The sequence below is a fragment of the Dreissena polymorpha genome, chromosome 4 (genome assembly GCF_020536995.1).
Source record: "Dreissena polymorpha isolate Duluth1 chromosome 4, UMN_Dpol_1.0, whole genome shotgun sequence".
Lineage (NCBI taxonomy): Eukaryota > Metazoa > Mollusca > Bivalvia > Myida > Dreissenidae > Dreissena > Dreissena polymorpha.
Window position 1 is genome coordinate 84170787 of NC_068358.1, and position 26960 is coordinate 84197746.

The following is a 26960-nucleotide window of genomic DNA, read 5'->3' on the forward strand; positions in this document are numbered from 1 at the left end:
AATAATTAAAGTTAAAGGTACATCTAGTAAATCAGCTACCACAGTTTAAAAAAGATTTAGGTAAGTCAATAGAAAACCAAGAGGCTTGATACACCTTCTGCTGTAGTAAACAATTATGCTTTTGGACATTTGAACAAACTCAGATACTCGTGTCAAGAGACTGTTGGAAATGGCAGCTACACTTTAAACAGCTAAAATAAAATTAAGATACATTTATATGTTAATGTTTCAATAAATAAATGCTAATGTAATACACACTATGGTATCATGATGACATGTCTAAGACACTTTGACAGTCACACAGACAACATTCTGTACGAGATTTAACTGCTAACTAACAGCATCAAAAGCTAATAAGACAACAAAATAAACATAAAACTAACAAACAAATTCCCTGTGAAACATATGTAAACTGCAAACAAAACTGGAATGTTAAGAAAGCACTTGCAAAAAACACAGAACATATTGAACTAACCAGATGCTATTAAATGTAACATATCAAACAAAATTGATTGACAATCTCAACTATTTGTCAATTTTGAGAACATAATTGAAGGTATTTAATTATTTAAGTTATGTAAATAGAGGAAAGAAACGTGTGTTTCAGTTCATCATTGACACGGCTGGGCTTGAAATAATTTTGGTTGACAAACACAACCTCTGTCAAACTTGATTTCTGGTGAAACTTAAGTAAAAGTTCAATAAACATCAATTAAAGAATAGAGCAGAAACTCTTTTCACAAAATGTATTTTTTGAGTTCTGAAGTATAAACAAGAGATGTGTTTGTCAGAAACACAATGACCCCATTGCGCCGCTTTGAAGCCATATCTTTGACCTTGAAGGATGACCTTGACCTTTCAACACTCAAAATTTCAAGCTCCATGAGATACACATGCATGCCAAATATTAAGTTGCTATCTTCAATATTGCAAAAGTTATTGCAAAAATTTAACCAAGATTAAAGTTTTCCACAGGATGACAGACAGACGGGCCCAAAACAATATACCCCCAATCATTCGATCTGGGGGAATAAAAAAACATGTGATAGATTTGGACTTTAGGGCTCAATCAACTTTTGCGCAAAGATGTCGATACTTGTACCACTAACACACAAGTGGAATGCAGAAATTAACTCTCGACCTAGTTGCAGGCTCACAGGAGTTTAAAATGAGAATATCATGTGGGAAATACTTCATGGAATAAAAAGCACCACATCCATCAAAGTTGATACCTAATATTGGTAAAAACCACGAGGAAATCAGCAGAACACACAATACATCATGCTTCACAGCAAAGGAAAAAACACTCTAAAAACTTAAGTCAAACCATAAATTGTATTTACATGTTAATCTTGAATACCACAATAACTTATTTAAACAAGAGCACCGCCTTGCGGGTGCAGACCGCTCATCTATTTTCTTTTTAAAGGTGAAGGGACTCTCATTTTCAATCACAAAGGAGGGAGGAGTGGAGTGAAGAGGGGTGTATAGTGTGGGGTGTATAGTGTGGGGTTGTGGATATTTATTACATTATCTTCCAAAAAAGCGAAAAAAAAAAAAAAAAAAAAAATCGGGGGGGGGGGGGGGGGGTTTTGGGTGCGATGGTTGGACGGTATTTCAAACATAACCGTTTTAACCGGGGGGGGGGTATAGTGTGAGGGTGTGGTGATAATTTGTGAGATGATCTTAAAAAAAAAAAAAAAAAAAAAAAAAAATCAAAAAAAAAAATTGGGGGGGGGGGTGGGGTGGGGTGGGGGTATAGTGTGAGGGTGTGGTGGTCATTTGTGAGATGATCTTATAAAAAAAAAAAAAAAAAAAAAAAAAAATTAGGGGGGGGGGGGGAGGGGGGAGGGCACGGGGAGGGGGGGAGGGCACGGGGGATGGTTTGGGTGAAGTCTATTGTGGTATGTCAGGTAAGAGTAGTTTCATCAAAGTATCAATCAAATCTAATCATAAATAAAGAAGTTATGGCAATTTTAGCAAAATTTAATAATTTGACCTTGAGAGTCAAGGTCATTCAAAGGTCAAAGTAAAATTCAAGTTGCCAGGTACAGTAACCTCATGATAGCATGTAAGTATTTGAAGTTTGAAAGCAATAGCCTTGATACTTCGAGTGGATCGAAACACAAAATTTAACCATATATTAAAAGTTACTAAGTCAAAAAAGGGCCATAATTCCGTAACAATGACAACCAGAGTTATGCAACTTGTCCTTTTACTGTACCCTTATGATAGTTTGTGAGTGTTCCAAGTATGAAAGCAATATCTATGATACTTTAGGGGTAAAGTGGACCAAAACATAAATCTTAACCAAATTTTCAATTTTCTAAGTATAAATGGCCCATAATTCCGTCCAAATGCCAGTCAGAGTTACATAACTTTGCCTGCACCGTCCCCTTATGATAGTTCATAAATCTTGCAAGTATGAAAGCAATAGCTTTGATACTGTATGAATAAAGTGGACCTAAACACAAAACTTAATCAAATTTTCAATTTTCTAAGTATAAAAAGGGCACATAATTCTGTCAAAATGCCAGTCAGAGTTACATTACTTTGCCTGCACAGTCCCCTTATGATAGTTAGTAAGTGTTGCAAGTATGAAAGCAATAGCTTTGATGCTTAAGGAATAAAATGGACCTAAACACAAAACTTAACCAAAATTGTCAATTTTCCAAGTATAAAAAGGGCACATAATTCTGTCAAAATGCATGCCAGAGTTATCTAACTTTGCCTGCCCAGTCCCCTCATGATAGTAAGTAAGTGTACCAAGTTTGAATGCAATAGCATTGATACTTACTGAGAAAAGTGGAACTAAACGCAAAACTTAACCAAAATTTTCAATTTTTTAAGTATAAAAAGGGCACATAATTCTGTCAAAATGCACGCCAGAGTTATCTAACTTTGCCTGTCCAGTCCCCTCATGATAGTAAGTAAGTGTACCAAGTTTGAATGCAATAGCATTGATACTTTCTGAGAAAAGTGGACCTAAACGCAAAACTTAACCGGACGCCGACGCCAACGCCAACGCCGACGCCAAGGTGATGACAATAGCTCATAATTTTTTTTCAAAAAATAGATGAGCTAATAAAAATACTTATGTCTGGACAAGTTATATTTTCATTTCCTAATGAAATCAGGTTCAATCTATATGTCAAACATATTTGGGAAATAAATTTGATACAGCAGAGCATACAAACGAATATCAAGAAAGCTAAGTCTATAAACAATATTGGAAAAATGTAATTGTAATGCACAACTCAACATATTGCACTGAAATGTTGGCATAGAACATCATGCATATTTAAATTACAATTGTTATATACACATGTGTTCATAGTCCATTAAATGCAAAACAACGTCATTGAAATCAGACATTTTTACATTCACATACAAACACTTTACTCATTTCATTACCGAGCTTTAATTGAGCAATTAATGCAGCATAATTACTTTAAAAAAATTGCATTAATACTACTTTTCCAGTTATCATATATTTAACTCAATTATTTATCAAAGTGACTATGGCAACTGTGCAAAAAAACAAGAGTATTTTTTAATATACAAGTCTATGCCCATATTTTGCACGAACACATAAATTGGTTAAGTTCTATTGAAATATACTGCAAAAGAAATAATAGAACAATATAATACATGATTGATGTACAAACACAAACACTGGAGATTTAGTTTTGAACATCATTATTTCAATATCACAGCAAAACAGGTTAATGATGCACATGTTATACAACACAAATAATTTGTGAACATTTTATTTAAAATCTCTAACAATACTTGAAATTCATTCTCTATGGTATTGTGGCACATTATTTCATAATATGTTACATGGAATGCCAATGCTTCAAAAAATGTGACCATTTGCTGGCCTGCTTATGGTTACTTCATTTTATTGAACAGATATCATTTAATAACATAAATGAGAGCTTTGACACAAATATATCATGTTAATACCCTCACTTCATGGTGATGACATAATTGAAGTTTCAATTTAATTGGTTGAGACATGTATAACAAGTCTCCCCCAACCACCACCCCCCAAAAAACTTGTAACATTTTATTTGGATTAACCAACCGACCAACTGACTATGCAAGTTCAATCAACCCCTCTGAAACTTCTTTGCGGGTGTATAATACAACATTACAACATGACAGCAAGAAAAAAAGCATTATCTGCATGCAGCAAGTCTGCATAACAAAACAGGTAGGCCTTTAAAGTTTAGTCGAAACCAGTGTAAAATAAATAACAACACAATGCACTCAGCAAAATGACTGAAATAGTATGTAGAAAATGTGATCCCTGGTTGCATCCATATACAGCAAGCTCCCAGACTGGTGACCAGTGACTTAACCTTACACGTTCGCTTAAATTAAAAAATCCAGTCAAGACAGAAAAGCGTCATCCCTGATTAACCTGTGCAGCTCTGCAAGCTTGTATTAGCGGGCAGCGTGACTTGCCACAGCACGGTCTACATGTCCAATTCTTGGAAGGCAGCTCTGCAAGCTTGTATTAGCGGGCAGCGTGACTTGTCACAGCACTGTCTACATGTCCAATTCTTGGAAGGCAGCTCTGCAAGCTTGTATTAGCGGGCAGCGTGACTTGTCACAGCACTGTCTACATGTCCAATTCTTGGAAGGCAGCTCTGCAAGCTTGTATTAGTGGGCAGCTTGACTTGTCACAGCACTGTCTACATGTCCAATTCTTGGAAGGCAGCTCTGCAAGCTTGTATTAGCGGGCAGCGTGACTTGTCACAGCACTGTCTACATGTCCAATTCTTGGAAGGCAGCTCTGCAAGCTTGTATTAGCGGGCAGCGTGACTTGTCACAGCACGGTCTACATGTCCAATTCTTGGAAGGCAGCTCTGCAAGCTTGTATTAGCGGGCAGCGTGACTTGTCACAGCACTGTCTACATGTCCAATTCTTGGAAGGCAGCTCTGCAAGCTTGTATTAGCGGGCAGCGTGACTTGTCACAGCACGGTCTACATGTCCAGTTCTTGGAAGGCAGCTCTGCAAGCTTGTATTAGCGGGCAGTGTGACTTGTCACAGCACGGTCTACATGTCCAATTCTTGGAAGGCATTTCTGCAAGCTTGTATTAGTGGGCAGCTTGACTTGTCACAGCACTGTCTACATGTCCAATTCTTGAAAGGCAGCTCTGCAAGCTTGAATTAGCGGGCAGCGTGACTTGTCACAGCACGGTCTACATGTCCAATTCTTGAAAGACAGCTCTGCAAGCTTGTATTAGCAGGCAGCGTGACTTGTCACAGCACGGTCTACATGTCCAGTTCTTGGAAGGCAGCTCTGCAAGCTTGTATTAGCGGGCAGCGTGACTTGTCACAGCACGGTCTACATGTCCAATTCTTGGAAGGCAGCTCTGCAAGCTTGTATTAGCAGGCAGCGTGACTTGTCACAGCACGGTCTACATGTCCAATTCTTGGAAGGCGGCTCTGCAAGCGTGACTTGTCACAGCACAGTCTACATGTCTAATTGTTGGAAGGCGGCTCTGCAAGCGTGACTTGTCACAGCACGGTCTACATGTCCAATTCTTGGAAGGCAGCTTTGCAAGCGTGACTTGTCACAGCAGTCTACATGTTCAATTCTTGGAATGCAGCTCTGCAAGCTTGTACTAGCGGGGAACGAGGCTTGTCATCTCTTTGTACACGTTTCACCTCATTCTGAGCCAGCCTTGAGAAGGCCATCTTGTATTCACGGTCAAATGCAGCTGTAACAGCCAATATGAAAAGCTGAATAAACATTTTAATAGAAACAAGGCTGTACCAAGAAACTTGGTTTTCAACATTTTACTAAATAAATTACTTGATATAATTATGCAATTCAAAGCTAGGTCTGCATGTAAGCTACCAACGTATTAAATTTCAGCATAAAATTCCCTCATCATAGCAATTAAAAAAGTTTTCCTAAAATTTACATCCATCTTAAAAATGGTCATGGGCACTTAAAAAATCAGCAGAAATTTCGCAGAAATTTCTGAACCCAGATTTTGACTAGAGCCGTTTTTCCTATTTAATGTAACAATAAATTTAATGTTGACTCGAAAACTGTACATACTCTCCCAGACAAGGGGTATAGCAACACTAAAGGCCACACAACCACCTCGCTGTATCCATACCGATATCTATGTTATCCCTGCCACACGCCTCCAGTGCCAGATACATGATGTCTCGGTACATGCTCCGGAACCGTTTCCTGCGTGTACGCAGTCGGCGCCGACCATTCATCACCATCTTGATCGGGCTGAGTACGTCATTGCACTGGATCTTGGAGATGATCTGGTGCATCACTCTGGTAATAGAGGTAAGGGATACCAAAAATCAAGCTTTTGCTGATTTTCAGTGCATTTAATGTTTGCTTGCTGAATAAATATGGGGCCCTCACCATAGATAAAGGCTCCATAATGGTTCACGAAAACGAACGAAATAATTTAAGCCAATTATATGAACTTGAAATGTGTCGCAGACACTCATGTCCCCAGAACACATGTTTTTGACAAAGATTGCAATACAAACAAGGAACAACAATCGGTTTTAAATACAATTAAAATCAAATCTAATAAATGTATCTAAAAATCAATGAAGACTCCAAAACACAATTTTGCAAGACATTTAAATAAGCATTAGACTAAAACTTAATATCCCAAGGACTGCTAGCATGCAGGTGACACCTACTGCCTATTGAAGGGCTGCGAGTCAGTGAGAAGAGCGTCTACAGTAGTGGAGCTGTCACAGTTACGCCATGCCAGGTGCATGGGCATGCCCACCTCCTGGTGGATACGCAGGTTGTCCCACATGGCCCGCACGCTCACATTATCTGGCCCGAACACGCCGGAATCGTCAGCCCCAAGCCTTGGGTTGTACGCCTTAGCGGTCAGTAGGAAGCCAGGCAGATGATTGGATACACCGATACGCTTGCAGTACCAAAGCTGCATAGACATGGAAATAGTATAGGAATCAAGACAACATTATACTCAAACATTGCTTGACTTATATCAATTGTGTATAGTCTCTTAATTTTTGACAGACACATAAGTGGCTTGGAAATACAGAACACTCTACAACTTTACAAATCATACTGATTTTTCTTGAATCTCAAGAACATTAATTGTCAAATTTGAATAAATATCAGAAGAATTAATCTCATCAACAAAATAGTCAATCATTAGCATATAAAGTTAAGAGGTAAACTAACGCATGAGGGAAACATAAAAGGGCCCATAAAAAGGCCTATATTCACAAATTTCACAAAATGTCTTAGCGGAATGGCCTTTAATAACTTAATATTGTTCAAATAAAAAAATATTCAATATGTTAGTTAAAATCATTGTATTTCATACAGACAATTTGCTTTTTTTAATACAACTACAGTATTTTCCAGAATACAAGATGCAACTTTATGCAGCTAAACGTGAAGTGGGTCTTATAAAAAAAATCAAATTTTTAAGTCAAATTTCATAAATGCAAGAGTAATACCCCTTACTGGTACTTTGCATTTCTGTTTTCATGACACAATTTTAGTTCACAACAAAATTGGTTACATAGTTATTGTATTGTATATTAATGAACAGAATTTGTGTTAACTAAAATTCCAGACAAAATGCGATAGTGTTGGGTATTGTTAAAACACGCTCAGCAAGTCTCTTGACTGATTGCTGAGTTCGCATTGTTGTGACAATCTTTTTGGTTATCCTTATAATAATTACCTGGAATTAGACAAATAGTTTTCAACTGTGAGATGACAGATGTTGAAGAACCATACTTTGAACAAGCATTATTGATATAAAATCAAACATCAGAGCAAATTAAATACGTCATTGATTAACATCCGTAAATGCATACATTGGAATATGTCATCATAGTTTATTTGTGTCTTATATTCAAATGTGTCTTGTAGGCAGAAACAATTCTAAAAATAATGGAAATTAGGGATTGTGTCTTATATAAGGGTGCTTCTTATATTCTGGATAATACTGTATGATAAGTTAGGATTAAAAATAAAGATTTCCTTTGGGAACCCAGAGTAACCAGGATCACAGATTGGATATAATATACCATACACTATACCAAGTTCCATCAACCAGGATCACAGATTGGATATAATATACTATACACTATACCAAGTTCAATCAACCAGGATCACAGATTGGATATAATATACTTTACACTATACCAAGTTCCATCAACCAGGATCACAGATTGGATATAATATACTATACACTATACTAAGTTCAAGCAATCAGGATCACTGATTGGATATAATATACTATAAACTATACTAAGTTCAAGCAACCAGGATCGAAGATTGGATATAATATACTATACACTATACTAAGTTCAAGCAATCAGGATCACAGATTGGATATAATATACTATAAACTATACTAAGTTCAAGCAACCAGGATCACAGATTATAATATACTATACACAATACCAAGTTCCAGTAGATGATGGGGTGGTCGTCAAGGAAGGTGTCTCTGGACAGCACAGTGTTGCCCTCACTCTCTATAATGCTCTCAAGACTCTTCCTCAGCACTATTGGACTCAGGTAGGGCACAGACACAGGCTCCATGGAGGACAGGGCTCTGGAGATACAGAACCACCTGATACAACTCACACATCAAACATTGCCCTCCTCACCTCATTATATCCCATAGTAATGTGCTCACTTTAAAGACTCAAAGTCTTCTATCAAAAATTGCCTTCTTCTCAATCAATCCCATGGCAATGTGCTCACTTCAAAGACCCCCCAACTCACCCATCAAATATTGCCCTCCTTCTCTCAATCAATCCCATGGCAATGTGCTCACTTCAAAGACCCCCACCCCAACTCACCCATCAAATATTGCCCTCCTTCTCTTAATCAATCCCATGGCAATATGCTCACTTCAAAGACCCCCCAACTCACCCATCAAACATTGTCCTCCATCTCTCAATCATTCCCATGGCAATGAGCTCACTTCAAAGACCCCCAACTCACCCATCAAATATTGCCCTCCTTCTCTCAATCAATCCCATGGCAATGTGCTCACTTCAAAGACCCCCCCCCAACTCACCCAACAAATATTGCCCTCCTTCTCTCAATCAATCCCATGGCAATCTGCTCACTTGAAAGACCCCAACTCGCCCATCAAACATTGCACTCCTTCTCTCAATCAATCCCATAGTAATGCGCTCACATCAAAGACTCCCAACTCACCCCTCAAACATAGCCCTCCTTCGCTCTGGTGTAAGAACAGTGTGTCCCTCTGCATCATCGCTTCCCATGGATATACTGAGCGGGGAGCGAATGTTCCTGCCATCCCCTCCACAGTTCTCCAGGGAGTCCATAGAGCAGCTATAGTTAGTAGCACTGGTGAGGCACTCGCTGGTCGTGCGCCGGTGACCCATGCGGCCCATCTGGGACAGTGTTGGCCCGTGTTCTGGGCTCTCTGGGCTTGTATCATCAGAGGGGGGCTGTGTGGCACGGGAAGGCTCAGCGCTGGGGTGGCGTACCCATGGGTCGTCGACGGCTCCCTCATCGTCTGGAAACATGAAGTGTTGGTTTGTGTCCTCCCTTGGACAGAGGTTTGCGTCCTTGCCGTACGAGGTATGTGATGGATTCTTCTCATGAAAGTCTATCAGTAGCTCATCATTTATTTTCTCCTCTTCTGCAATCTTGGCTTCTTTTCGTTTCCTGTGGTCCTAAAAAAGAGGAACAAACATTATGCAAAATAAAAGAAAAATTGATTTATAGAGGGGGGCATAGCTCAAGAGTGTGTAACAACAGAAAGCATGACTCCTTTATACCCCCTAAAACTTTGTTTGCAAAGGGTATAATTACTACTCGACATGTTCTTACATACTTTTTTGACTGGATTTACAACAGTTAAATATTCTTGGATTATCGAACGAAGAATTATCAACAGACTGACCGAAAAACAAACTCTCTAGCACCCTCATAAATTATAAACTCATAAACCACCTACAAAAAAATGACAAATGTATTTATAGCAATAAAAAAATACCATTTTGGTAAATTGTTGCAGTACTTGAATAAGAACTTACCTTGATGTAAATAAGCAAATGAGGCACTATCTTCTGGTTGCAGAAAACACACCTGAAAGCAGTCAGGATAAGTCTGGATATATATATGCCTTGATTTGGTAAAACTGGGCCAATGGCATGGGTATAGTGTTGTCCCAGATTAGAATTGTGCAGTCCCAATAGGCTAATCAGAGGCAATACTTTCTGCTTTTATTAATGTTTTTGTTCAAAGAAGGTCTCTTCTAAACGACACTTTAGGCACATGCATTTAGCCCAGTTTTCTCAAAATGAGACTCATATATCAATAGTATACACAAGAAAATGCCAATAGACCACCATCAGACTCCTATATAAATAGTATACACAAGAAAATGCCGAGAGGTCACAGCTTTACTTGGGGCTTATGACTGGTCTTGAAGATCTTAAAGCATATTAAATAGAGAAACATCTGATGGGAAAGTGCCATGAGGAGCAGGCCCCATGCTCTGGCAGTGATTTTGTCATAAAGCACACAATGAACACAACACGATGATGACATACGCTGTATTGAGGTTGGAGTCATCTGCGTTCCATCCGGCCATGATCTCCTCATCATACAGCAGGCAGTGACAGCGCGTGCACCGACAGCAGCTACTCATCTCAGCCTCCACCACCACCTCTTGCTGCTCACAGTCTGGCTGCAGTGCCAACACGCTGTCACACTCCGCCTCACACTCCCTGTCCATACGCTCCATGAATGATGGGCCACTTGGAGCACTCTCTGAAATATACCAGCACAAGGGTGTGTGCAAGATTTTGTGAAGAGGTCCTTTCTTATTACAAAAGGTATGTCTCTTATGTTGTCTCCACTATACATTTAGACTAATGAGAATGCTTGAAACATATTAATTTTAGATTTGCTGCACATTATTTAAGTAAATCCAATTCTCTTTCAGACTTCAGATGTATAACATTCCAAAAACGCTACTCGCCCCAGAGGACTAGTGATCACAAATCATAATTTGCCCTTATTTAATCATTCTGTTCCCACCTTTACAAAAACATGCTATGGTTTGGAAATAAACATTTTTGTTTTATCCTTTGCTTGTTCATATATCTAAATGTTTTTATATAAATTTTCAGCTTAACATGTCCTCTAAAAAAGTTGACACGTAACTCGAATTCTTTTACATTTCAGGTTGATAATTTCATGTCTTTTGTTATTAAGAACAGAGATCGGTTATGTAGTAAAAACGTCAGTGTTGTTAATAAAACAATAAATAAACATAATAAATAACATAGTGAATTTCCTAAAAGAATTGTATTATTTTTATTCCATGGAAGTGATTTGCCTGGTAAATAACAGGGATGTGCATTGTTGTTTTGTAACAGTGGAGTAAAAGATGACTTCCTAACATGAGCCGCATCATGCGAAAGTAGGTCTTGTGCCATATTCGGCCAGCATAGCTAAGCTTATGAGACCTTATGGTGGACAGGGAAGCTCCTAACCAGACTGCTGCATTTTGAGGCTGGTCTGAGGCTATGCTGGCTGAGTATGGAATGAGACCTTCTCTGCATGACGCTGTTCATAAAGGCATGTCACAGGAAAACAGGACTCAATACATCTGGGAAATGTGTAGTACAAGATTAGACGGTGCACCCTTTTTTCATGGTATTTTCTGATTGAAAAATGTCACTTCTAACCATAAATCCACTGCTGGTAAAATGTACCACAATTCACCAAATTTTAATTGTTAGTAAAATTAACAATGATTCGTGTTTGGAGAAAAAAATATTGAAGTGATATGATCACCTGTATGACGGCTAGTCAGTAGAACCAGTTAATACTTCATTGAGTACCAAGGCTTATAAAATGTATGTGTGGAAACATGTTCAGCTTGGACTTAACGTTAACTGTTTGAACATCAAGGCCACAGAATGATGGGACTGACCCAGGACAAAACTTGACACAGATGCAATCTTGTGCTTTTTCCCAGGCATGCCTCAACATTTAAATTGTATCATCATTTGGTTATTCTTGAGTTCAAATACCAAAATATTATGACATAAAAAAATACATATTGACAAATCAACATCTACTGCAGCACAGTAGCCAAGACAGAATGACAATAGCCTAGAAGGAATATTCTTTAAAGTGATTTATAATTTATCTATTATGATCTATTAGTAAAAAAAATAAATACCCCTACATACTGCTTTGACAAAGAGGTTTTAATGGTTTTACAATAAGCTCCCTATTGACCTACAAAGTCAAAGCCTGACCTTGACCTTGAAGGTGACCATGTGGTTCTTGCAAATGACTTAATGTCTCAAATAGGTTAACATTTATGCCAAGTTACCGGTATTTCAAATCCTAAAAAGCCTGCCTAAAGGATACTTTTGAGAACGACAACCTTTAAACAATTAAAACCACTAGTTAGCCATTTTAAATATTATTAAAAAAAGACACACATAAAGGTTAATGAAAATCTGCAGAATGGTGTACAAGAACAGTTCAAATGTTAATGGATTAAACGAAGTTTTATGGAAATTTGTCCCTTAAAAAATGTAACACATGAAACATTACCTAAAGTAAGCCATCTTGAAAACAAGCAAATATCTACATGTAGTGTGAGAAGTTTCAATTTTTCAACAAACATTTAAGTAGTAGTTCAACGGTCAAAGTTTTATCCAAGACGGCAGTCTGTCGGCCATTTTAAAGTTGACAGATAGTCAGAAATTAGCAATTTTTATCAAGTATATTGAAGCAAATAGAAAAGATCAATTCCAGGAAATGTTAATATATCCAAATAGGTTGCCAGCCAGTCCGATTTAATCTGAGCAAGGCAAAAATCATGTTTTGCACTAAGTGCTCTTTTTGCATCTAAGGTGTAAAAAAGAAGTCTCAACAATTGGTTTGTCAAATATGGCATTAAGTCAGCCATTAAGTATATTATAACATGGTTAAAAGTTTTCACAATAAAACTCATTCTCAATACATTCTCAATGCATGAGAAATTTTCATCTTAATCTGACCAAAAATTGAACAAGAGGGCCAAGTTGGCCCTAGTTCACAAACCTGAGAGGAGTCGGTTCATTCAATCTTAACTAAACGTCAAACTTGACCTAGATATTGTCCAGACAAACATCCTGTCCAAGTTTCATCATTATTGAACCAAAACTCTGGCGTATGGAGTGTTTTTGTGTTCGTTAGATTTGACCTGCTGACCTATATTTTGAGTTGACCCCCCTTACCAAACATCAAACTTTGCTTACAAAAATAAATATTATGACCAAGATTCATAAAATCTGAAACAAAATTTGGACTTCTACTAGAGTGTTTACAAGGATTTTGTTTAATATAATGAAAATTTGGACAATCTAAAGGCAATAATTATGGCATTAATTATGTGATTTTGCTCATTATCAAACTTGACTGAGATCTTTCAGCAACTTTGATAAAGAATGCTTCAGAAATGTGAATGCTAGAGTGTTTACAAACCAAACGCATGTGGACGGGCGGACGGCGGACAAAGACCAATCCTAAAACCTCACCTGCGGCCATGTTTTTTCACCGATCTGGACCATTTTCAAACTCGTTCGAGATCAGGGCCCTCACACTACTTTGGGGGAAGGGGTCTGCAGCCCTTAGGAGGGGGAATTTTCGCGGCGTTTCCCTTTTTGGGGGAATTTTTTACTTACTCTCTCATTATTTCATTTGTACATGTTTGCACTATATTCATTGCATTTTTCATAATTTAGTATGTTTTAAAAGATTAAATTGAAATAGAATTGAGATATAATAATTATGAGACACATCTTTCAATTAAAAAAAAATACAAAATAAAAAAAAAAAATTTTTTTTTTTTAAGGGGAATTTCCCCCCCAAAAGGGGAAAAAAGTATACTTTTCAGGTGGGGGACTGACGCCGAAATTCGGCGGCAGATATGATAGATTGAGGGCCCTGGAGATATCAATAAAACCAATGTTTTGACCAACTTTCATGATGATTGGGCAAAAATTGTGACTTATAGAGTGTTTACAAGGTTTCTCTATAGCTAAATAAGGAAAACTGCCCCCCCCCCCCCAGCAGCCATGTTATTCAACTGACTAGAACCATTTTTGAGCTCAACTCTCATATCAAGGAAACAAATGTTCGGACCAAATTTCATGAAAATAGCGCCAAAAATGTGACTTCTAGAGTGTTCACATGTTTTCACTATATACATATAGAGAAAAATGCCCCGCCCACTGGCGGTCATGTTTTTTTACTGATCTGGACCATTTTCAAACTCGTCCGAGATATCAATAAAACCAATGTTTTGACCTATTTTCATGATGATTGGGCAAAAAATGTGACTTCTAGAGTGTTTACAAGGTTTCTCTATAGCCAAATAAGGAAAACTGCCCCGCCCACTGGCGGCCATGTTTTTCAACAGACCCGAACCACTTTTGAACTCAACCAACATATCATTAAGACAAACAATAAAGTTACATGAAGATTGGGCATAAAATTTGAATTCTACAGTGTTTACAAGTTTTTTCTTTTTTTTGACCTAGTGACCTAGTTTTTGACCCGGCGCAACCCAGTTTCCAACTCGACCGAGATTTCATTGGGACAAAGCTTCTGACCAAGTTTCATGAAGATCGGACAATAAATGTGGCCTCTAGAGTGTTTACGAACAAATGTGGACGGACGGATGGACTGACAGACGACGGACTAAGACCGGTCACAAAAGCTCACCTGAGCAATCAGGTGAGCTAAAAAGTATTTCGAAGGATACAAAATGCTAGCAGAGCAACCAACAAACAATAAGGTGACTCCAGTATAATTGTGTTTGTGGCAGTATTATGATTAAGCTTAATAGAAAACTTCCATTGTGAGTTTGGTCACATAAAAATGCTATAATTATGAAATATAGCTTGAGAACTTTAAAAGAACTTTTTAAGTTTACATGTGTGTTTTAAACATTGCACTTTGTTATGAAAAGCTCTGTTCACACCCTTTAACACACTCACACACACACATCTACATGTAGTAGCTGCCATCCACTGCCAAGAGAATACTTACGGGAGTATGATGCTAAAGAAGTTAAAAATATCATCCAAACATTACAAAGTTGACAAAGTTGCCAATAATGCAGATGCATGTATTTTTATACAGCAAATATTTAATTATCAAAATACAATGTTGCTCATAAAAACTGTAAGCTTATATACCAATTTAATGTACATGTACCAATACTTTCAAAACATTTCTTTTGAATCTTATGATCACGGATGCGCGTCTTTTTAATTTATTATAATATACACAAAGTTCCATCATGGTTTTGACATGCATGTATAGGCAGGTTTCTGATTACTATAAGATCAACCATCAAAATCCAAGTACATGAACATTTTGAGTGTTAATTGGGAAACTGTTCTATCTGATTAATATTAATGTATAAATGTCACTTTTTTACCCATGTGCAACACATACTGTGTAAATTCTATGAAATTTCAATAATTTGTTTTAACACAAATTATTTGTTAGCTACATTTACTAATTATGCATGTCTTTTATCACCCTAATTAGGCTATCTTATATGTCTTGAGTTTAACAGTTTTACAGTTACCTATAGGCCATTGGTTCCACCTTTCTATAGATTGGCAAAGTCTGATCATCTTCATAAGTTTCAAAACTTAAGTTAAAATATTTTGCTCATATCAGCAATTTTTTTCCTTCTTTATAAAGTACCGGAAAACGGCACTTTCCCAATTAGAAACAACTACAAATTTCCCAATTGCTATTAAGAAAAAAATAAAGGTTTCTAAAAAAACAAAAAAATGTATTTTTATTTTTTTAATCAATAAAATGCAACATTTAGTTTCCTTATGCAGCTCTACTGAATAGCTTGAATCTAAGTAAATATAATATTGAAAACTTGACAACATTTCGTTATCAATTTTAAGGTATTAGGGAGCAAATAATCTAATTCCAAATATGAAGACTTCACAATGCGTATTTTCCCAATTGCAGGGTTTTTCGCGCAAAATTTTCACAATTGGGCTGGTACTGGTATGTTTGCGCAAAAAAATCGCTGCAAATAGTCTTTTGATGTATTTTGTTAATCATACAACATCTAAGTGAAAATAAAAATGTACCGCCTCAGTTTCAAATGTCAGTATGCATAAAAAAGACAACTGATTTTCCAGCCCCTCCCACAAGATAACTTACCATGAACACCATTGATGCTTGATGAATCTAGTTGATCATTACTGCGATTCAGGAAATCTAAGCTGCCTTTCTTGCGTGCTTTCCCACGATTATATTCATCCTCTGAATCCTCATCATGCGACGGAGTCAGAGAGTTATTGGAGCCCAGTTTGGTAGGTGTGAGCCACTTGATCTCAGAGAGTTTGTTGGCCACAGCACCAGTAGCAAACTTGAGCATTCCACTGATATTGTCCTTATGGCTTCTAAAACTCCTGTTTCTGAATAACCCAGCGGTTTTCAGGGTGCCAGACAACTGATCTCTTTTGGGTTCGTTCAATGATGTTATAGACCGTCCAAGGGATGAGACTTCAGATTTGACACCATTGTTTTCTGCTCTTTGAACACTTGGTTGTCCTAAGTTTCCAGGAAAACTATTAGTCCTTTCTATTTTAAAAACAGTCTGCTTTATGGAGTCTACTGGGGTAAGCAGTTTGCTAGGTTCTGATTGGTCTACCCTGACCGTGATTCCATCTGTATGAAAGGTACATGTATTGCACCCACCCAAGTCTGAACTATCTTGGAAAGGTTTCTTCAGAACAAAATCTTTCCGATCCTTTACAGGCGAACTTTGTTTTGAACAACTACTTTTTGTGTCAAGCTTTGGAACTGCTACTGGTTCAACAAATAATCCAAGAGGATCATTTTCAGTCACAGGCGTCACAATGGAATGTAAAGGACTAGATGTGGCAGACTTCAGGCTGTCTGACCGACTTTTCATCTCAGTAATACCCTCCAACCTTTGTTCAGTGGCATAACCTGTCAATGCACTATCCGAAATACCAGAATCCTCACTGGACACATTTTTGACACTTATCTTATCACACTCGTCACTTCCCTTCTCAAGTTCAGCCCCCTCTTCATTCCCCTCACTTATCACCTCATTATCATCCAGTCCAACACCACTATCTTTTATTTCCTCCGACAATTCTTGCATTTCGCTGGTCATCACGCCAACATTGCTATCAATAGTCTTTGACAACATTTCCTTACCCCCAGAACTAACAAGACTAGCAAGGTCATTTCCCTTAACCCTGTTCTCCTCACTACTGGGATGCCTGATCTTCCAGTGGGGTAGCAAGCTGTTTGACCTTGTTTTCAAATAATGATGGTCTCCAGCACTGCTGTGACGTTTCCTTAGTTTTTCGTCGCCTTGGTTGATGCCCACATGTCCAATGGTTGGTACCACGCTCTTGGGGAGGGAACCAGACAACATCTTCTCACTCACCATCAGCAGACCTGCCTCTGAACCATCTGTTGTGGAGGAGAGGAAAACGTAGAGACATGATTTGGAAATGTCAGGGTCAAGAAAATTTCAGAGCAGTGCACAGAAAAAGAATTGGGGGAGTTAGGAGCACAACTTGATCTATGAATAATCTTAACATTTAAATGCATGAGTTTTTTATGCTTACATATTTTAAATTTTATAATTGCCTCGGTTATCTCCATCTTCCTTTGTCAATGACTGTGAGTAAAAATATACCAAGTAGGGTGGCAAAATTATATTATGATCTGGATCTTTCATTACATTTTCATCTAAGTTTTGAGAAGATTTTTTTGAGAGTTCTCAAGATAGCCATATAATGAAATGGTGGCAATATTTGTACAGAATCAACAGAATATTTTGAAATTTTTGGGTTCTGGGTCCCAACAGGATTATTCCTGTGAAAACTGTTTTGAAATCCTGCTAAAGACTTATTACAATTCCAGAGAAAATGTATTCCAAGGAAAATTCTGATGAGAAAAATATATTATGAAAGCAGCATAGCAACTGACCGCAATAACTTAAACAATTACATGAATAAAATCAATAATGTCTATAGTACTAGTACTAATTATAACCTTTTTTGTCTTTAAATTCAAGGGTGTGACTTTTTTAGACAGATATTTCCAACAAAAGTTGACTAAATAAATTCAGAACGCATTTGACATTTAAACCAAGGGAACCATCAGAAACAAGTAACAAGAGGGCCTGAAATGCCCAAAATCGCTCACCTGAGATAACAAGATATTATTGGGACAAATCTTCTGACCAAGTTGCATGATAATTGGAAAATAAATGTGGCCTCTAGAGTGTTAACAAGGTTTTACTATAGCCATATAAGGAAAAATGCCCACCCCCTGGCAGCCATGTTTTTCACCCAACCAGCCAAGATATTATCGAGATGAATCTTCTGACCAAGTTTCATGAAGATCGGACAGTAAATGTGGCCTCTAGAGTGTTAACAAGATTTTACTATAGCCATATAAGGAAAAATGCCCCGCCCCTCGGAAACCATATTTTTCAAGCAAACATAATTATTTTCTAACTCATCAAAGATATCATTGAGACCAATATTCTGACCAAATTTCATGAAGATTGGACAATAAATGTGGCCTCTAGAGTTTTAACAAGGTTTTACTAAAGCCATATATAGCCATATAAGGAAAAATGCCTGACCCCTGGTGGCCATGTTTTTAAAGCACCCAAAACTATTTTCGAACTCATCCAAGATATCATTGGGGCAAATCTTCTGACCAAGTTTCATGATGATCGGAAAATAAATGTGACGCCTAGAGTGTTAACACGGTTTTACCAAAGCCATTTAAGGAAAAATGCCCCGCCCCCGTGGTGGCCATGTTTTTCAACCAACCGCCATTATTTTTGAACTCGTTCAAGATATTATTAGGATGAATCTTCTGACCGACTTTCATAAAGATCGGACTATAAATGTGGCCTCTAGATTGTTAACAAGATTTTACTATAGCCATATATAGCCATATAAGGAACAAGAGGGCCATAATGGCCCTGAATCGCTCACCTGACTTACCAATACAATCTCAACCCAGATTTCATCAAGATAAACATTTTGACCAAATTTCATAAAGATTAGATGAAAACTGTGACCTCTCTTGTCTACACTAGGTTTTTCTATTATTTGACCTAGTGACCTAGTTTTTGACCCCTGTTGACCCAAATACAATCCCACCCCAGATTTCATTAAGATAAACATTCTGATCAAATTTTATAAAGATTGGTTGAAAACTGTGACCTCTATTGTCTACACATGGTTTTTCTATTATTTGACCTAGTGACCTAGTTTTTGACCCCAGATGACCCAAATACAATCCCATCCAAGATTTCATCAAGATAAACATTCTGACCAAATTTCATAAAGATTGGATGAATACTGTGACCTCTATTGTCTGTACAAGTTTTTTCTATTATTTGACCTAGTGACCTAGTTTTTGACCTAGTGACCTAGTTTTTGACCCCAGATGACCCAAATACAATCCCAAGCCAGATTTCATCAAGATAAACATTCTGACCAAATTTCATAAAGATTGGATGAAAATTTTGACCTCTACTGTCTACACATACAAATTGTGGACAGTTTTTCTATTATTTGACCTAGTGACCTAGTTTATGACCTCAGATGACCCAAATACAATCCCAATGCAGATTTCATCAAGATAAACATTCTGACCAAATTTCATAAAGATTGGATGAAAACTGCGACCTCTATTGTCTGCACAAGGTTTTCTATTATTTGACCTAGTTTTTGACCTAGTGACCTAGTTTTTGACCCCAGATGACCCAAATACAATCCCAACCCAGATTTCATCAAGATAAACATTCTGACCAAATTTCATAAAGATTGGATGAAAACTGCGACCTCTATTGTCTACACAAGGTTTTTCTATTATTTGACCTATTATGTGACCTAGTTTTTTACCTAGTGACCTAGTATTTGACCCCAGATACCCCAAAACAATCCCAACCCAGATTTCATCAAGATAGACATTCTGACCAAATTTCATAAAGATTGGATGAAAACTGTGACCTCTACTTTCTACACAAACAAATTGTTGACGGACGGTTGCACGCACACACATACGGACGCCGGACATCACACGGTCACATAAGCTCACCATGTCACTTCGTGACAGGTGAGCTAAAAATGCCCCACCCCTCTGCAGCCATGTTTTTCAAGCAAACATAACCATTTTCTAACTCATCCAAGATATCAATAAGACAAATCTTCTGACCATATTTCATGAACATTGAACAATAAATGTGGCCTCTAGAGTGTTAACAAGGTTTGACTATAGCCATATAAGGAAAAATGCCCCGCCCCTTGGCAGCCATGTTTTTCAAGCAAAGGTTACCATTTTCAAACTCATTCAAGATATCATTGGGACGAATCTTCTGACCAAGTTTCATGAAGAACGGAAAATAAATGTGAACTCTGTAGAGTGTTAACAAGGTTTTACTAAAGCCATATAAGGAAAATGTCCCCGCCCCCTGGTGGCCATGTTTTTCAACCAACTGGCATCATTTTCGAACCCTTCTAAGATATCATTGGGATGAATCTTCTCACCAAGTTTCATAAAGATCGGACTATAAATGTGGCCTCTAGAGTGTTAACAAGATTTTACTAAAGCCATATATAGCCATATAAGGAAAAATGCCCGCCATGGCAGCCATGTTTTTCAAGCAAAGGTTACCATTTTCAAACTCATCCAAGATATCATTGGGACAAATCTTCTGACCAAGTTTCATGAAGATCGGAAAATAAATGTGGCCTCTAGAGTGTTAACAAGGTTTTACTATAACCATATAAGGAAAAATGCCCCGCACCTGGCGGCCATGTTTTTCAACCAACTGGCATCATTTTTTAACTTGTCCAAGATATTATTGGGATGAATCTTCTGAACAAGTTTCATGAAGATCGGACAATAAATGTGGCCTGTAGAGTGTTAACAAGATTTGACTATAGCCATATAAGGAAAAATGCCCCGCCCCTGTGGTGGCCATGTTTTTCAACCAACCGCCATCATTTTTGAACTCGTCCAAGATATTATTAGGATGAATCTTCTGACCAACTTTCATAAAGATTGGACAATAAATGTGGCCTCTAGAGTGTTCAAAAGGTTTTACTATAGCCATATATAGCCATACAAGGAAAAATGCCCCGCCCCTTAGCAGCCATGTTTTTCAAGCAAACGTAACCATTTTTGAACTCATCCAAGATATCATACAAACCAATCTTCTGACCAAATTTCATGAAAATTGGACAATAAATGTGGCCTCTAGAGTGTTAACAAGGTTTTACTATAGCCATATAAGGAAAACTGCCCTGCCCCCTGGCGGCCATGTTTTTTCACTGATCTGGACCATTTTCGAACTCGTCCGAGATATCAATGAAACCAATGTTTTGACCAAGTTTCATTATGATTGGGCTAAAATTGTGACTTCTAGAGTGTTCACAAGGTTTCTATATAGACATATAAGGAATACTGCCCCGCCCCCTGGCCGCCATATATTTCAACGGACCGGAACCATTTTTCAACTCAACCAACATGTCATTAAGACAAACATTTTAACACAGTTACATGAAGATTGGGCATCAAATGTTACTTCTACAGTGTTCACAAGGTTTTTCTTTTTTTTGACCTAGTGACCTAGTTTCTGACCCAGCATGACCCAGTTTCGAACGCAGTCGAGGTATCAATGGGACAAATGTTCTGACCAAGTTTCATGAAGATCGGACAATAAATGTGGCCTCTGGAGTGTTCACCAGGCAAATGTTGACGGCGCACGCCGCACGACGGACAAAAGGCGATCACAAAAGCTCACCATGAGCACAGCTCAGGTGAGCTAAAAAGGGCACCCCTCATATAACTTGGTATAATTGAGAGTGACAGAAACAGCTAGGGAAAAAAAATGGTTAGGAAATGTACAGGATGGTGTTAAAAAGGGAGGAAAGAATGATGGACCAGTCTTATTACATTTTTGTATAACTTTCTACATCCATGAAATTTCTGTCTAACACATGCACCCTTAATCATAGTCTTTTCTATTGCCATTATACAATTTAAAAAAGTCTTCCTGAGTTGACCAGTGCACAAAGGCAACACATGGGAAGAAAAGAGGAAAAGGCACAGCCACCTAATGTTTGATTGTTTGTTTGTTCAGTTGGGTTGTTTGCTGCTTTCAACAGTATTTAAGTCATTTCACAACGGTCAGTAAGCCAACGGACACCTTTCCTGTGTTCGCTGTTTTACCAGCCATTTGTGCACATACTTATGCAGGAGTGTGATTTAAGAAACTGCTCAGGGGAGGAAAATGCCCTACCCCCCTTACAAGGTTCATCTAAACTCTTCGTTTCCATATACATATAGCAAAGTTTTCAACTATTTGTAAAATTAGTTCAACACTGAAATGGAGGAAATTAGCTGAATAGAGGAAAAATCACACCCCTGTGTTATGACAGTAACTAACAAGATATGTGTTTGTCAGAAACACTATGTCCCCTTTTGCGCCGCTTTGAAGCTATATATTTCACCTTTGACCTTGAAGGTTGACCTTGACCTTTCACCACTCAAAATGTGCAGCTCCATGAGATACACATGCATGCCAAATATCAAGTTGATATCTTCAATATTGCAAAAGTATTAATTAAATGAGCAATTTTGACCCATATATTTGACCTTTGACCTTGAAGGATGACCTTGACCTTTCACCACTCAAAATGTGCAGCTCCATAATATACACATGCATGCCAAATATCAAGTTGCTATCTTGAATATTGCAAAAGTTATTGCAAATGTTAAAGTTGGGGCAAACAAACACACACACAAACCAACAGACAGGGCAAAAACAGTATGTCCCCCACTACAGTGGTGGGGGACATAAAAATTGCCTACTTGAAACAAAGGTAGTGGGGAGAATAACCAAAGAAAGGAGTTCATGATCCATGCCCACACAAGTTATGTGGATGGCCCAAGGATTGAACCTGTGCTTAACAATTCTTAGTCCAGTAATCTACAACTTAGCTAGCTGGCCCAAGACCCACTATATTTATCTTGACATTTCCCTAAACAATAAGAACAGACTGGAGAATACATACAGTACATGTCCGGGGAGCTGGTGTTTCCTGGAATGGAGGACTGTCTCACAATGCTGTGGGCTGGTAACTGGAACTTCTCTGCTGCAGAACCCTTTTCTGAGACATCATCCAGGTCCGCTGAAATCACAGCAATTTAATATATAGAGGGCTGAAAGGAACAGAAGTAATTGACAACAAACAACCCCTATTCTAAACACATTGGTAGTTAGCCCATTTATGCCTAGTGGACTCTCCCATCCTTCTAAATTGGATCAATTTATTTCCAAAATTAGGGATGTCTAGTATATTTATTTCTATATTTAGAATATTTCTTACAAAAAATTCCTTTTAGCAACCAGCGCAGACCCTGATGAGACGCCGCATGATGCGGCGTCTCATCAGGGTCTACACTGTTTTCCAAGGCCTTTTTTCTAGACGCTAGGCATAAATGGGTTAACACTTTTTTTCAGATTTCAAAATGTTGTAAGTTATTACTGTTTAACAATTAAGAGAATATGTTCAGAATTAAATTTAAAGTGGTAAATATCAACTGCTAATGGAATGAATTCTCATCAAAATTGCATTCACAAATGTATGGATTAAAACTGTTATAAAATATGACAACTACATGGCTAGGATTTAATTAAAGCCACACACCTTATTTGGCATGGTAAATTTAAGTATAAATAAGAAACATATTTTATCTATGCCAATTAAAATATATCGGGTGGTGTCAAGTTATAAATCCATCTTTTTGCGCTTTAAAACTTAAAAACAATCATGTTTGTCGAAATGGACGAAATCCTACAATTCTGGAATGCAACTTTAGGTCTTGTTTCCTACATACTATTTAAATCCATGTTTTGAGACTCACATTTAACACAATTAACAGACTGTAAATAATTTATAATTTAGCAAATTAGGCTTTACAGTGATGTCACTGTAAGCTTGTCACCTGATTTGCATCACTTAAACATTTTAACAGTTTTCATAATTCCGAGCTATTTAATTTTTAACTATGTATTTTATAGAATGTGATAAAAATGCTTGTATGCAATAAAACTTGTCTTCTTGACCATGTGGTTGTGAGAAGATTATAATATCCATCATCAATTGATTTAATGCTATTATAAACTCTTTTTTTTTTAATATTCACTATTTAATAATGTTAATTAAACATATCTAGTTTAAGATGAATACAACCAAAATGGATGAATTTTTAAGGTGCCAATTGTTAGTGGTCTCAACAATTTTTAACCAACTGTTAAAAGTCAACACAAACCAAACAAATAGGTGAAGCACACTCAGGTGAAACTGAGCATAATGAATAGGCATTAAGTGTCGTCTCAGAGTGGCCTGCGCAGTCCATTAAAGCATATCAAGGACGAGTCTTTCCGTCTATACTGTATTTTGTGCAGACTGCAGATCTGGGATGACACTTTACCCTCATGCATTTAGCCCAGTTTTCCCATAGATTGACTCAAATGTTAAAACATGAATTATGTTTAATAGAAACAGATACTATAACATTACAAAGCGGAAAATTTATAAGAGCAAGACTTGAAAAAAATACCCTTAAACAAATTGATACGTCTTACAAGATGTTAATTACTTGCATCCACTCCAACTGCTTTCTACCGAACTCATAATACATTTTCTAGCTTTCTAAGAAAACCTTGAAAAACGAATGGTACTATGAACAACAACTCTGTATTTACCTTTAGACTCCTCCAGTATTTCGGACTCACTCTTTTTATTCTTTCGCCTAAAACTGAAACTAAGCACATTTTTCAGATCCCTGCGGAACTTGGACTCCTTATCTTTGGACTCCCTATGTTCGGTGTCGATTATTTCAGAGAAAGTCTTGGCTTCTTCCAGAGTCATGGAGTTATAGCCCCTGTCCGACGCAGCTCCTAGACAGGAGGGGTGAGAGGTGGAGGGTGCAGAGATAACAATGCAAGTGGTCAAACTGGGAAGAGGCTGCATTCTGACATAGCCCTCTAAGGGTAAAATTCTGACATGAAATTCCAAGATTTTCCTTTCACTTATCCCTCACATTTGATATTTGCAGATATTTAAATACAAATTAGCAATTAAACAGTGCAAAGTGCTGATTATGCATGCAATTTTTAAACACGTTTTTCTTCTTTCCTTGAATGATTAGCCCCCCTTTAAAAGATTTCCATCAAAATTGTCAAATCCAAAAATACTTGGCTTAATATTGAAAAAACAAACTTTTAAATTATTAATTTGTCTACTAACAATTTCATATTTTGTTCACCTCTATGTTCACACAGAAATGTTTAATTAAGAAGGTTTCAAGAATTTCCCCGAAAGTTAAAGATTAATTACAGTAATTTTATTTCGTTATTAACACATGTCTTCAATGTACATTTATTCAACAAGATCCAATAAAGAAATTTAAAGCTTTCCACATAAATATATGAATCATTGAATTGCTGACCTTTATTTTCAAATCAAGGGTATCTGATTACATCAATAGACACATGCAATAGTTATTGAGACACATGTATACCCCCAAAACACTTTTCTCATATTTGTCAGTAAAACAGTTCTAATGCACCCTCTGCATTTGATAAAGCAAGAAAAGAACAAATGTGAATTATACTAACTCTGTTTAACAAAACTCAAACACATACAGTCATTTGCATTACAATAAATATGCAGTGTAAATTGTATGCACTTTAATGGCAAACAAGACTGCTTGATCTATAATCTGGAAAACCAAAACAACAAGCAAATTCATTGAATTGATATCCCCCGCCAATATGCTTCTGGACACAAAAGTGTTATATTTGACACTCAAAAAAGTATTTTTTCAAGATACAAAGGGCCATAACTCCGTTATTAACAGATGGTGTACAATGCCATTTGGCGTGCATCATCCTCTTATCCATATATATACTCATACTTAGTTTCAATGAAATCTGCCAAAGCACTTCCAAGATATGGCTCCGGATGGACAGATGGAAAGACAGACGGACGGACAACGCCAAAACAATATCCCTCCACCTATGGCGGGGGATAACAATGGTACCTAAATAAGCTTTCTTAAATGTACAAGGCTGACTGTATGTGTGTGTGTTAGAGAAAGCCTGGCCACCACCATAGTGAAATCAAACAACCACACAAGTAGTAGCTGCTAAATCCTTACTCTCCACTTCCTCTGGGATATTGCTGGTCTTCCTGGGGACATCAAACATCGGCACCTCAACATGACCCTCTGACTTCATGATGGGCTCGTGACGCGCGTCCACACGATCGTCCTCAAGGAAACTGTCATAGCTTGTGCGAGAGATCTGGTCTGACTCACTGCTGGAGAATGTGGATACACTGCGACGACGGACGGTACGTTTGAACTTGGCCACTCCCAGAACAACGTTGCGAAGTTTGCGCCACAGGACACGACCCTGGTTGATGGCTGTGGGCCATATACCTTCCAGCACCGCCTGTTCAGGAAATGAGGACAACATTTTCTTGTGCATAGAGAATATATATGTCTAGTGGTATGCCTTTAGCAAAGTAAGTTTGAATTTGTATTTAGTTAAATTATCTTTTTTGCAAACTTATTTATTTGACATTTTTGAAAGATAAGCATTGAGCTTGGTACTATTCTATAGAAGATAGGTTATTTGTGGCTTGAGGTACTTATTCTATTTAATTCTTATGAGTAGTCAGAGCAATATACATATTATCCAGTAATCAAGTCAAGGTTGAATTTTTTTTTTTATATGTTCATGCATGCATAAACAAAAATTAGCAAGATGTGTTTGTGAAACAC

At 37.5% G+C, this 26960-nt stretch overlaps 1 protein-coding gene across 1 annotated transcript in view; it reads right to left on the reverse strand.

The window, feature by feature from the left end:
• Positions 1-3089: 3089 nt before the first annotated feature.
• Positions 3090-26960, reverse strand: part of LOC127878559 (DENN domain-containing protein Crag-like) — a 53354-nt gene continuing 29483 nt past the window's right edge. The window contains exons 20-30 of the mRNA XM_052425089.1: positions 26334-26628; positions 24877-25071; positions 23180-23296; positions 16251-17540; positions 10592-10811; positions 10073-10124; positions 9225-9709; positions 8460-8610; positions 6701-6954; positions 6145-6317; positions 3090-5736 (exon numbers count right to left, since the gene is read on the reverse strand). Of these exons, the coding sequence (XP_052281049.1) occupies positions 5600-5736; positions 6145-6317; positions 6701-6954; positions 8460-8610; positions 9225-9709; positions 10073-10124; positions 10592-10811; positions 16251-17540; positions 23180-23296; positions 24877-25071; positions 26334-26628 (3369 nt within the window). The 3' untranslated portion in view covers positions 3090-5599. The remainder of the gene's footprint in view (positions 5737-6144; positions 6318-6700; positions 6955-8459; positions 8611-9224; positions 9710-10072; positions 10125-10591; positions 10812-16250; positions 17541-23179; positions 23297-24876; positions 25072-26333; positions 26629-26960) is intronic.